The 14,427-nt window shown below is 43.6% G+C and overlaps 1 protein-coding gene across 1 annotated transcript in view; it reads left to right on the top strand.

Moving 5' to 3' along the window:
* CTNNAL1 (catenin alpha like 1) overlaps window positions 1-14,427 on the top strand; it is a 178,916-nt gene that overhangs the window by 125,946 nt on the left and 38,543 nt on the right. Inside the window, 3 exon segments of the mRNA XM_019509189.1 lie at window positions 3,354-3,512; window positions 11,579-11,671; window positions 13,266-13,416. Coding sequence (XP_019364734.1) covers window positions 3,354-3,512; window positions 11,579-11,671; window positions 13,266-13,416 — 403 coding nt within the window.

The following is a 14,427-nucleotide window of genomic DNA, read 5'->3' as shown; positions in this document are numbered from 1 at the left end:
TGGTGGTGACTGTGCAAATCTCAGTGGCATCCTGGGGTGCAGAGGCGCAGCACCTGGCTGGCCAGGCAGGGGCCCTCTCTGGGGAGAAGCTGGAACTCATGAGGGTGGGTGGTACCATCTGCCCTGGGCTGCCAGAGGTACTGGATGATGTTGGGAGCAGGGATTGCGGTAGGACATGCTCCTGGTGCCCTAAGGGGCCCTCCGCCACTGATAACTCATCGCTGCTGCCAGGTTGCAGCAGAGGTCCAGCAGGCCACCCATGCTGGAGAACGCAGCACAGTTCCACCCTGGATCCCAGGGCATAAGGGTGTAATATAGCTGCTGCATAAAGGACATGGCTCTGCAGGCAGCCCCCAACTGGTGGTTGTGGTCAGTGACGTGGATCCACTGTGCCTGCAGGGCCTTGCCCTTTATGCAGCACTGGCGCACTGACCAGTTGTGCCCATGCTCCTGCATGCAAACCACTATGCCTCAGATTCAGTGTTGGAGCGCCCACCCCAGGTGAACTGGCTCTGGACCTCGGCCTCACCTCACACTGCAGTCGGGTCCACAGTCTCATCCTGGGGCTGCTTAGACTCCTGGGATGCAGTGTGTGGCAACAGGACGATACCAGTATGGCTTCCTTGACCACACTCAGGGGCTGCTAGTGAGAGTCCAGGTGCTGCTGGGTCTGGACAGGTGTCTAGAGCACACAGTACAGGGGCACGGCATGGGACAGGCAAGCAGGTGGTGGGGCTGGGCCAGGAGTCAGCACTGGTTTCCATGCAGTGTTCTCCAGCACAGGTGGCCTGCAGGCTGGAGCCTCCACTATAACCTGGCAGCGGCAATGAGTCGTCAGCGGGGGCGGGCAGACTAACCACGCAGTAGACTAATTGCGGAGTAAGTGCCTACGTGTGTAGACGGTGACCCTTTACCACATCACATAGTCAATAGTGTATTGCATGGTAACGCATTTCATGTAGATGCACCTAGCAAGTAGTTTCACAGACTCTCTTCACTTCTGAGTAAAATTTCTACCAGTGTAGAAGTAGTATAAAGTGCTGTCCTGCAATTCATTTTGGATAGAAGCAGAATTGTGGAGGAAAATTTTCCAACCATATATGCAAGATGTCTACAGGCTTTTTATATATTGCTCATACAGGCAACCCTCACTTAATGCTGTTTCACTTAGCACTATTTCGCTATAATGCTCACTTGAAATTGATACCTGATTTTACTTAGCGCTCAGTGAGTTTCATTATAATGCTTGCGGTCACCATCTTGGGTTGTCAGATACTTCTGGTTTCACTTAACCCTCATTTCACTTAATGCTCGGTTTTTCAGGAACCAATTAAGAGCACTAAGCGGGGGTTGCCTGTATATCGTACCAGTATCTGAATGCTTCAAGAACTTCAATGAAGTCATCAGCTTAATGCTTTGGGAGATTAAAGAACTGTCCCCATTTAACATGCAGAAATGGAAATGAAGTCTGCAGCCAAGTGTAGAGGTACTTGAGAAGCAGGACAGATTAGGTTGCCTGGAACTCTGCTTTTGTGATGAGCCTGCCACTGATTGAGCATGCAATCTTAGTGCACATGTATTATTGCTAATAATACAAGGCTGTTTAGTTAAACTGTTATTCCAGGAAATTTCTAATTGCGTATTTAAACTGCTGTTAGTGGTTATTCATGCATTTTATTTGTAGCGTTCAACAGATGTGTGTCAGGAAGAATGCAACATCACTGTGATAAATAAGGAAAGCTATGAAATGAAATATTCAGGCTTTTGATTGAATTCAGTGTTCTATTTGTTTTTTCACATAGCTTGATGTCATGGAAAAATGAATTATTTTGTATAATGAGTAGGCTTACAGTTTGGCTTATTTCTTCTGAGAATAATTGTATATGATGCATAGAAAACTCAAAATAGCCAGTTTTTTAAATTTGTGTTAGTGTTTGAGTCACAGCAGCATCAGTACTCTTGTCTGTCCTTTAGACTTTGTGAAGGTCTGTCGGTTTGGGCTGTACACAGGAACTAGGGCAGAGGATGTATATTGATCGAAAAAAAGATGCAACAACTTGGGGCTGCATTTTTTTCGTCCATACCAGCCCCACTCCTTCACTCCTGGGTCTCAAGAATGACTCCAATATTGCTAATTCCAAATATTAAGAATCAAACCCAAAAAATCTTGAATCAGAAAAAAAGTCTTGTTTCTGTTGTCTTGCTTCTGTGCCAGTAGGATGCTCTGTGGTACATTTTCAAGGTTTTCTCTGCAACCATCAGAGAACTTAATCTTTTAAAATACGTAATTCTCATGTATTCTCCTGTGTCCAGCAAACAGCTTTAAGAAAACACTAAATATTGTAAGATTCAGGATAAAATTGGATAAGTTGGCTCCACTATAATAGTGGCCAGGGAAGGTCCCTAATAATGTTGTTATAGTGAATTTATGCTGCTGGCAGACACTTGGAGAATGGGGCTGTTGAACTCCAGATAGCAGAGGTGCAGGGTCTCATGAATAGTTTTGGCTTCCTATGGGTCTCATGAGTTAACCAGAATTGGGTGACATATTTTATAGGGAAGCCTGGCCCCATGTTTAGGATCATGTGAAGTGATTTGTATGGAGATCTCCCAAGAGCCTCCTGTAGCTGTTCCCCCTGCCCCTTGTTTCTCCTCTTTCTTCCACTGGAAGAAGATGGTTTGGGCTTTTGTTTTATTCTTTGGTTTTTTGTCCTAAATCGGATGACAGTGTGGTCATGTTTTCGAGCTCTTCTTTGCAATAGGAATAGTGGGATTATTTCAATGGAAGGTGAGAGTCTTCTGGCATATTATTCCATGTGCTGGGGTACTTATGACTACTTCAGATGCCAGTGCCTGAATCTGGCTCTACCTCTGCACATCCCTCACCACCACCTATATACAAAGCAAGGTCTTCCATGGCCAGGTCAGTTTCGTAAGATGAAGGGCCACTGATCCATGTTTACACTGAACTGGAAAATACACCTGTACAGCTGGTGTGGAGGAATTATCCTTTCTGGATAATTGCCCCAGAGATGTAGTCTCATAGCTGCCTATGCTCAGCTGCTCTCTGTCTGTCCATATAGACTTGAATACTCTTATTACATTAGTGAAGTGGATTTTATGCTACATATAAGTAAAGATGCTGAATGGAGTCCCATGTAAGTCATTCTTGGTAGACTTTAAATTTTACACCAGAAGGCACCTTTTTTAGTTTCTCTGTATTCCAGCCTACTTTGACCATCTTCTGGACTTCACTTTCTCTAAGGTTTTATTATTATTACTGTTGCAGATTAGGTTCAGATGCATTGCTTTTTCTTTTAAAGTTTTATTTTTTTTTCTTACCCTTTCTAAAGCTTCATAGTGCAGCCACATCAATGGCAGCAGAGCTGTTAAAATACCATGCGGATCATATGGTTTTGAAGACGCTGAAAATCACAGGAGTAGAAGGAAATCTGGAAGCTGTAGCAGAATATACTTGTAAGCTGTCAGAGCAGAAAGAGCAGCTTGTTGAGGTGAGTTTAACCATTTTATTTTCTAATATTCAATGTAAAAAGTGACCAAAATTATCCTCTTTTTCAAGTTTGCCTTAGCCAGGTCCCTGGAGGATGCCTCATTCAGCACTGCTGAACTATATATTGTTCTAAAACATAATATCTGGGCACTGTATAAGGTAGGGTGACCACATGTCCCAGATTGGGTGGAAAAGTCCCAGATTTTATAGGCTGTCGAATTGTCCCAGCCATTGGAGAAAATTAATCAAAAGTCCTGGATTGGCAGGAACCTGGGAGCGGTGGGGGGGTCAGGGGAGTGTGTGTTGCATTGTCCTGCCCGACCCCGCTCCTGGGAGCTGTGGGGTGGAGTGCAATATTGCCAGGGGAGGGGAAAGGGCCAGAGCAGCTGTCAAGATGCAGTGGGGAGTATGGTGCCTTTGTTACCAGAGCCAGGGTTCTGGGCTGGGGCACAGGCCAGAGGTGGGGTGCCGGTTGGGCTGGGGGTGCTGCACAGGCTCTGTATGCCCTGCAGCTGCATCCTGGCTATGTGCTGCCAAGCCAGGCCAACCACACCAAATCACAGCCCCAACACAGAGCCCAGCCAGGCCTGGCTATGCCATGCTCTAACCAGGAAGGGGGGGTGGGCTCAAGGCCAGAGCTAGTTGTGGCTGCCTGGCCAGCATGCAACTGCAGGTGCCAAGATGGCCAGGGCCATGAATCAGCCCACATAGCGCCCTCAGTCTGGCCAGTGCTCTGCTACCAGCTCCAGCCTGCAGCCCCAGCTGCAGTGAGAAAGGCACCGTGTTGCTGACAGCTTCTCCGGCCCTGCCTGCTACTGTGCGCTGCCCTAGCATGTGCGTGTGTGCACTGCCCCTTACATCCCACCCGTCCCAGATTTCCTAAAATAATTATGGTCACCCAGTGTATGAGGTTTCTCACTGTTTTAAACACTTGGAACCTTTGTTACGGAAGGGGATGTACAGTAGCATCCACTTCACTTCTTCATGTTGCTTGCTGTGGGTAAAGGAGGAATTTCATTGGCTGTTTTTTGGGTTTCCTGTGAGTGCATGGCTGAACCAAGATTTTCATAAATAGTAGTTTAAAATTAGGCTCCAAAATCAAATGTAGGCACTTTATTAATCTTTTAAAAAAGTAATGACTAGCTAATAACTATTAATTTCAGTGGAAGTTTTTAAGATCAGTAACTCATTCATTCTTATCAAGGGTTATCACTGAAGAGCCAGATGAGAACATAGGGTGGATTTAGGAACCTAAATTTAAGCTTCTGTTTACAAAATCCAGTTCTTACAGTTGTCAACAGCAAGGCTTTGATTTTTTTTTTCTCCCATACATGAGAAATCTATGTACAGATTTGATGCAGACACTATGATATTCACATCTGTGTGAACAAACAGGGAAGTGCTTACTCCCAAACTCTAGTGAGAGACAGTAAATCTTAGGAAAGGATGTCAGTAAACTCCAAATCTTTCTTGCTCTGCACCTGACAGACAAGAAAATCTGCTTATGGGTAAATGGAGTCATGAACTTCAGGGTCAGCATGTGTGTGTGGAATCCTGGACAGCAGTGACACGGAGTGAGAGGTCATTGTCGGTATCTAAATAAGCATGAGTTCACAATGTGACAATGTTTAATAATGGCTAATGTGCTCTTTGGATGAGCAGGAGGAAGTACTAAGAAACCAGTATTAATGAGACCATTTTTAGAAAGTGTGGAATATGACTTTGTGTCTGCACTTTTAAAACAATGGAAAAAAACAGTTTTGAAAATTCTGGCCTGCAAAGCAGCCCTTGCAGCAAGAGACGCAACAAACTTTAGGTTTAGAGGCAACCAGATCCATCGTCTTCAATTATTTGGGGGGGGGTGTGGTAGGGGGAACACGTAGTACTAGAGGGTTTTTTAATCTAGTAAAAAGTGTAACAAGGTGCAGTGGCTGGTAATTTAAATCATCACAATTCAAAGTGGAAATAGGATGAAAAATTTTCACAACAATTGTTCTAACTTGGAAGAGATTACCATGAATGTGGTACTTTTTCTGATATGGGCTTCTTTTTAATTAACGTTGGCTGTCTTTTTAAAAATATGCTTTAGTTCAGGAGTGCCCCATTATGTTACATGGCAGAATTACTAGATGAAACTCTCTGGTCTGCTTTATACAGCAGCTTAGACTAATTGATCATAATGGTCCTTTCTGGGTCATGGTCTGAGCTGCGTGCCTTTGAAATGACTATCGGCAGTGTGGATCTTCATAAGATGGCTGCGGACAGTGATTTTTATCAGCATTGTTGTAAGGACTGGGTTGTGAGCAGTCTAGTATAATGCTTAGGCCACTGGGGAAGAGTAGGAGCCAAACCACAGGCCAAGTCAGGAATCAGAGGCCAAGTTTTCAGATCCAAAGGGAAATCCAGGGGCAGAGTTCAAATCGCAGGCCAAGTCAAGGTTCAGAACTCAAAAGCCAGTGCTGAAATCAGGCTGAGTTGGGAGACAGCTGAAGTCAAGGTATGCCAGGAGTCAGAACTGGAATCAGGAGCCAGAATCAGGGTTTGCCAAGGTTCAGATTCAGAGTCAGAACCAGAATTAGGGTAAACTTGAAGTCAGAGACCAAGTTCCAGATGTAAGAAGAATATCCAAAAAGCCAGAGTCCAGGAACAGGGTCAGGAAGGCAGAGAGCACAGGGTCAGAGAGACTTACCAGCTTAAACATTCAGAGGAACTGTTGGCTTTCCTGTGGGCTGCTGCTACAGGTGGAACTCAGTAGGAAGGCTGCTCTCCCCAGCAGCCAATCAGAAGGCCCAGAGAGTGGCCAGGTCATACATTAGCTGTGGTAGGCTTACCAATTACTAAGCCCTGGGCCGGTGTGTTCAAGTAAGCAACTAGCTCAGTCTGGGCTGCCTGTTGGAGACCTTTGATGACTGTTAATACTAAATATTTTTGGTATTTTGCTCCAGGCAGGGATGGATAAAAAAGGTCAGTCTCTGATCGTGCTACATGTGGTGTTTGGTGTAGATGAAGAAAACTGGGGAGAAGACAGAGCCAACTTGTTTTTCTTTTCATCCTGAGCAAGCCAGAGGCCTGATGTAGATACCATTGCATTCTGTTTCTGGCACGTACTGTTTGCTGACTTCTGTTTGGAACTGAGCGGGTGACGCTGGGTTGCACTGGGCTGACCAGGTGCAAGTTATGCCCCTGACAGTACTATACTACTGCAGAATTAATTTAGTTTAGTGAGCCCTAATACCAGCTCACATGTAGACAGCGATGTTTTACAGCAAAGCTAATCAGTCTGCTCCATGGTCAAGTGCATGTGTAGATGCACCCTGGGTCTCTTTAAACTCACTCCAAGTTCATTTGTAGAAGGGCTCAACATACTAGTTGTAGTAACTATATTTGACAAGTTGCAGAATTTGCTAAAGTAAGCTGTCCAGACACGGTATCTCAACCCGGTATTAACAGTGCTGATGAAAGCACATTTTGCGAGTGTCCCATATTCCATTTGCCTTTAAAGATGGCCTTCCTGATTTGCGACCTGTGATAAGAATGAATGAGTTACTGATCTCTTGCAAGGACAGTGAACCATCTTCTATCAGGATGCTAAGTTTCTAACCATGGTTGTGTGTGAATTCCACCTTTTTAACTAGGTATGTTCTCAGTGGCTTTCTCAGAACCCCATTCTCATGAAGTTCCAGGATCAAAAAGTCAAAGGGTTGACATGGATGTTGTTTAATCAGGGCTGTGCATTTAGCAAGTCGTCTAGATTCCCAGAAGTGAATCCAAAGAGGCAGGAGTTGGTTGTGCAGTTGCACCCTCCCTTTAATTGTGCTCCCCTCAGTTTAAAACAAACTGCTCAGCAGAGACAGCTGCATTTTCTATCCAGGTGGGAGTCATTTAACTTCAAGGCTCATTTATTTGCTGCCTGATTTCTGCTCTTCACCCTCTTTGATGGTGTCAGCAACCCTTGATCTTCAATTAATCCAGCTATCCTTTCTTTTACGATTATCCTGGTAATGTTTCTCTGCTAACCCCCCAGGGTGTCCAATAAAGGTGTACAGATATCTAGGAACCTCTGCTGAGTGGCTTTGTTCCTAGGGGATTCAAACCCATGATAAATTGGGGACAAGGGAGGGAGAGGCAGGGTTGAAGGCAGGCCTAGTTATTCAGTGGCTGTGGCACAGAGATCAGAAGCAGGAGAAAGTTGCAAAAGGGAGGTGAAGAGTTGAATTACTGTGGTGACCCTTCCCTGGGTTATTTGCAGCAGATGGGGGAGGCTGTGGCAGGCTCAATTAGTGGCACAACCAGGGTGACATAAAGCCAGGCATGGGCACCCAGATGGATTGGTCCCCTTGCATAGGAGCTATGCAAGCAGCTGAAACAAGTCTTTCCCTGACCCCAGCTGTCTGTTTTAGTGTGTTGAGGGTGAAGGGTAATGGAGGCCAGCTATGGGCATGCTGAGGGGAAGGAAGAAAGTGGTGGGGGGAGCAGTTACAGTACTGCCATGGTCAGGGAGTTGTGAAGGGTGGGGGGAACTGTTTGTGAAGGGTTTTGAGGGGACCATGGGGGGGCTTTTGTGGAGAGAGGGGCTTGTGGGGTGTGAGCAGGATGGTGAGGGGTCAGGAGAGCTGGGGCAAGATGGGGACAAATCTGTGCAGGGTACAGTGGGTTCATGGGGGTAGGGTAGGACTCGGTCATGAGTGGGAATGGTGGAGTCTGATGGATTGGGGCTGAGCATGGGGAATGTATGGAATAACAAGGGACAGAGTGGAGTCGGGGGGCATTTGAGGTGGCAGGGGCAATACATAGAAGACAGTGAGGGGCACTTTGTGGCCATGGAGTGTCTGCCATGGGGGTGGTGGGGGTCTTTATGGACTGTATTTCAGGGAGCAGTGCTGTCTGTGGCCAGGCTGGGTGGGGGTAACAGCTGTACTCCTCTAGCATCATGTGCCTGCCCCACTCTGGAGCTGGGAGCCAGACCTCCCCTCACCCCCAACTCAGTTAAGCTAAATAATGTAGCTCTAGACCCCTAGTGTACTAATAAGGCAGTTTGTCTAGGGTTATGCATTGTGAGCTACCAGGGTTTTTGATAGATTTCTAGAAACTTGCTCCAAAGGGCAAGAAAGGCTTTTCTCTTGGCACGAATGTAATGTCTGTATTGGGCCACAGTGGACTTTAGTAAGGCTTTTGTTATGGTCCCAGAAGAACTCATAAGCAAACTGAGGAAATGTAGGCTAGGTAAAATTACTGAAAGATATCTAGATAATAGGCTCAGTAATTGCAGGCAAAGATTAATTATAAACAGATTGATGTCAGAATGGCAGGACATTTCAAGCAGCGTTCACCAGGGGTCTGCCCTAGGTCTACTGTGTTTACTAATGATTTGGATGCTGGAATAGAGAGCTTACTGACCAGGTTTACAGATGATGTGAAACTTGGAAGATCTAAAAACACATTGGAGGATAGACAGAGAATTTAAAAGGATCTTGATAGATTGGAGCAGTGGTCTAGAGACATGAGGATGCAGTTCAGTGTAGACAAATATAAGATGCTGCATCAAGGGAAGGATAACCAAAAGGGCAAGTACAGAACTGGAAATAACTGGCTTTGTGGTAGCATGGCATTGATAGTTTCATAGTTTCTAGGGTTGGAAGGGACCTGAGCAGATCGAGTCCAACCCCCTGCCATGGCAGGAAAGAGTCCTGGGGTCAAACGACGCCAGCAAGGTGTTCATCCAGCCTCCTCTTAAAGACCCCCAAGGTAAGAGCCAGCACCACTTCTCTTGGAAGTTGGTTCCAGATCCTAGCCACCTTGATTGTGAAGTAGCGCCTCCTGATATCTAGCCTAAATCTATCCTCTGCCAGCTTGTGACCGTTATTCCTGGTCACTCCTGGTAGTACTCGGGGGAACAGGGACTCCCCCAATGCCTGCTGGTCCCCTCTGACTAGTTTGTAATAGGCCACTAGATCCCCCTCAGCCTTCTCTTGTGGAGGCTAAACAGGTTTAGGTCCTGTAGCCTCTCCTCGTAGGGCCTGCCCTGCTGCCCCCTGATCATGCGAGTGGCCCTCCTCTGGACCCTCTCCATGTTGTCCACATCCCTCCTGAAGTGCGGCGCCCAGAACCGGATGCAGTACTCCAGCTGCAGCCTGACCAGTGTCGCATAGAGAAGGAGTATCACCTCCTTGGACCTGCTTGAGATGCATCTGTAGATGCATGACAAGGTACGGTTGGCCTTTCCGACTGCATCCCCACACTGCCGGCCCATGTTCATCTCGGCATCAGTGATGACTCCAAGATCCTTTTCCGCCTCTGTACTGACAAGAAGGGAGTTCCCCAGCCTGTAGGTATGGTGCTGGTGGTTCTTCCCCAGGTGCATCACTTTGCACTTGTCAGTGTTGAATCCCATCCTATTCTCATCCCATCCTATGCTCATCCTCTGGCACCACACCAGAGCACCACAAGTGCTCGTAAAGCCGTGCCAGGGGTCCCGCAATGACCTCGGCCAGTTCCCTCAGTACTCTGGGGTGGAGACTGAAGTGATAGGTGCCATTCTACTTGGTGCTTATTTGGCTTCATTGAGAATAGTGGGAACGGTTGGGCTGTACTTTTAAAGAAGGATGTGGAGAAGTTGGAGAGGGTCCAGAGGCAGGGGATAAAAGAGGTCAAGGGACTGGAAGGCAGATGGTAAGCAGAAAGGTTGAGAGAACTGGGCAGTTTTCGCTTGGAGAAAGGTGATTGAGGTGGGGACGTGGTAACTGTCTTCAAGTATCTGAAAGGCTGCCATAAAGAAGAGGCCAAACAACTATTTTCTCTTGCTGCAGAGGGCAGGATGTGAAGCAATGGCTTAAAATTGCAGCAAATTGGATTTAAATTAGATCTAAGGAAGAACTTCTGTAATGTTAGTAGGGTGAGGCAGTGAAACGGACTACCCAGGGAAGTTGCTTCCTGGAAGTTTTCAAATGAACGTCTGTCCAAACCCAGAGAGCATATGCAACAGTAATACCATTTTCAGGTACTGAATTCTGCAAGTTCAGGTTACATAATGCATTTCCTGTGTTTTATAACTTTCTCAGAATTTCTCTTTAAATGTATGTATTTCTAATCAGTACAAAGATGAGTTAAAGGTGGGCTCACATATGGTTGAACATATTTTGCTCCCAGAGTAGCAGAAATCTACAAATACAGATGAACTGTGAAACTTTCCACATGACTAGTGATCACTGAATAAAATGAAATTTGAGGAGGAGTAAAATATCCCTAGAAGTGATACTCTTCTTTGTATACATAATGAGACACTTTTTTTTTCTCAGTTGCAGTTTATGATGGTTACTTGGCTTCAGAATACTGTATATGGTAGTGGTTAGTTTAAATAATTTGCAATGCTCTTGTGTTAGTTTTTGCTACTGAGTTACATAGGTGCCTAGTTTCTTAGTCTTTGAAACTTGTTCAATTGTGGATGTAAAAACTGTGAAATCATAATAGAGATGAATGTTTTAAATCTCCCTTTCTTTTTGTTTTCTCTTAAAAAGGAAGGACAAAATCCTACCTTTGGATGCATGTTTATAAGTTCCTATTGATTTTGGTGGGAATGTAACATTTGCATATGAGAACATTACTTTGGTTCAGAGAAGTTAAATGAAAAGCTCGTGTTAATACAGCATTGATATACTACATTTAAAATTTAATCAACTATCAGGAAATGAAAGACAGTGCTCATAATATCTTGACAAGATTGCATATCCTCTCTATTGCGTTAAAATACTTAAACATTTTAGACGGCAACCTTGTACAGAAAAAATCATTGAAAGATTGCTATTTTATGTGCAAAGTCAAGCAATGCTCCTAGAGATCAAGATTGTACAACCTGTCACAATTTGCAGTTGTCCATGACACTGTGGGTGTATGGATGTGCCCCCACACAGAAAATAACATGCATCTAGATCTTATTTCTGAAAAATCTGTCACATAATAGGTTTGGTACCTTTTCTCAGCAGTGAAAATAAAGTAATATTTGCTGCCCTGCGCTGATGTTATTTTATTTGTAATACTGTATTTTAAAGAGAGAATAACTACTTTTCCTAGATGTGTCGTTTGTTGAGGCATGTTTCTGGAACAGAGCCACTTGAAATTACTTGCATACATGCAGAAGACACCTTTCGGGTCACCGGCCCACAGGTATGCTGAGCTATCATCTGATTATATGTAAATAGAAGTTTGTGAAGTGGTTGTGTATACCTTTCAAATGTGCCAATCAGTTTACAAAAAACTAGGTGGAATATTTTAGTAGGGAGGCAGCAGATGCACTTTGGGAGATGATCCAGTACAGTGCATATGTCCAGGGCACAGAATGACTGATGTGAGAGAGTACCAGAAAGCCCCTGTTGCCCAATGTACTTTCCCAGCAGGGATTATTAAAGTAGCTTCACAGCTCTTTGAAGTGATTTTAGATTATACCTACTATTTGAGGCTGATTACACAGCTCAGGACTGCTGTAGAACAGAGCTGCCCTCACTGTGTCACCTCTTAATAACCAGGCATCCTTCTCCCCACCAGGTCTGCAGCAAGAAGACTGTTTGTTCTGAGCCCCTATGCTATCATGCCACTGCTGGATCCATTAGGGTTATCCACTGTAGACTATTTGCTTGAGTGCTTTGTCCTAAGTATGCCAGCAAGTATGTTGCAGAGTGGCACAATCACCCAGAGATTTGACTGTTCTCTCTCATTTATACAGGGTGATTTTTTTTTTTTCACCCTTGCATTGTAGAGCATCATTGTGAGGCTGATGAATCACAAATGCCATTTGAAGGCTTCATTGGTACATAGGATTGTCTGACCTTCTGCATATCTGTGACTCTAACCTAGAAACATAAAGAACCTGCATACATACCTAAGTATGAAAATTATGCACCTGTGTAAAAATGGTATACCTACCACTTCAGGGACCTAACAATATGGCATTTAATACTACTACTGTACTACTAAGTATATATGTGTGGCTTTATATTTACAAGGCTGACTATTTTTATAAGTAGGACCACTAAGTAAATTCTCCTGTAATTCTGCTAAACAACTACAGGTAAACTAAAATATTCTTAAGTGCAACAGTACTGGACCAAGTACTGCAGCTTTACAGGTAGCGGTGTCACACCTACTTATTTGTGCATTCATTCTGTGTGTATATGTATACCTGCCTGCAGATACTTCTAGAAAATAAAAGTACCTTCTTGGAACAGAGTATTTATTAGGCATTTAAGTATTAGTAATTTTTTATAAAAGCTATATAATCTAGATAACTAGTCTAATTTTGACAGAAAATAAACAAGGGTGAAGGAAAGGAAAATGCTGTATGCTTAGTTTTAGCAGGCAGTAGATCAGTATCCCAAAAGTATCGTTTCATAAGTAATCATTACTTATGAAAATAGTTCACCTTTAAGGATTATGCAAGTTAGTAATAATTTTCAGGATCGAAGATTGGAATTTACACAACAGACTGTTAGTTATTTTCACTTTATATAGCAGAACAATTTTTTGTTGTTGTATGTGAATGCATAGTTTAATTAGAGCATGTTTTTACTTAAGGCCTTAGAATGGTAGTTATTCTTTACTAAACAGATGTAATATTAACACTTTTATTAAAATACAACATGGTTTCATGTTTTGTCTGTAAGTTTTGGAACTTGGTATGTAACATATTTTGCAACTTGCTATGTAACATCAATTGCCTGATCTTTTTGTAACATTAGTTGCTTTCCTGGTGTATTCCTTTTAGATCATTTCTGCTGCAGAAACATTGGCACTACATCCATCTAGTAAGATTGCAAAAGAAAATCTTGATGTATTTTGTGAGGCTTGGGAGTCCCAACTGAGCGACATGTCCATATTGTTAAGAGAAATTAATGATGTGTTCGAGGGGAGAAGAGGTAAGAATGCCATTTAGAAATATCAAAACGGCTTCCAACACGACTGCCTTCCAAATAGTTTAACTGCAGTGCTAACGTGATCTAGTAAATACTGTGTTTTCTTCATATGGATACCAAACTAATAGTCTTTTTTTAACATAACAGCTTGGTACCTGCCTGATAACACATCAGTTCAGTACGTTCATTTGTACTCCCATCTACTGTCTGTATAATTGTTTGCTACATACAACACACTACAGAACTACTGGCTTTACAGGCTAAGACAATGGGATTTACAAAGGCTTAAGTACATTTGTGTCTTTCTGCACTGAAAATAGTTTAATTTGATTTCATTGGGGACTACTCACAGTGAAGAAAGTTAATCATTTGCTGAGCCTTTGCAGAGATGAATTCTACGGGCGTTTACACACCTTTTTCATGCTGTGATGTGCCAGAGATCCAGCACGTCAGAGCAGACTCAATTAGTCAAGTCTGTTCCTCATGCGAGTTGATGTCCCTGGTGCTGCGTCACATACATTAGTATAAACAAAGAAATGCATGTCAGTACACACCTTTGACGTGTTTTAGTTCTAAAGCATGCCATTGCCATTTTCCCAGCGCTGACGTGCATTTTGCTGTTTATACAAATGCATGCGACACAGCACCTGGCTCTTTCAAAAGCACTTGGTGCTGTGTGTCTCACATGTCAAAAAATGCCCTAAATGATGGAGGGGGATCATTTTAATTCTTGTCCTTTCCTGTCGTGACTTGATGTCAGCTTGAGATACCAATCAAAAGTCTCACAAATCATAAACAGAAAGTTATTTGAATTGTATACCAAGTTTAGTTTCATTGAGTTTAATATGATTAGTCATAATTATTTCAGTGTAGTTTGAAGTGTAGTCTGAGGTTTTTTTTAAATATTTTCCAATTCCAACTGGCTTTTATTATCCACTATTCATGGAAAATAAACATTTATTTATTCTGTACTGTCGGCTTGAATTCTATTCACTTCATAATGTAGTGAATGTA

Source organism: Gavialis gangeticus, unplaced genomic scaffold (assembly GCF_001723915.1).
Source record: "Gavialis gangeticus isolate Ggan-Ray unplaced genomic scaffold, GavGan_comp1, whole genome shotgun sequence".
Lineage (NCBI taxonomy): Eukaryota > Metazoa > Chordata > Crocodylia > Gavialidae > Gavialis > Gavialis gangeticus.
Note: the sequence above shows the minus strand (reverse complement) of the source record. Positions and strands in the feature narration are given on the sequence as shown.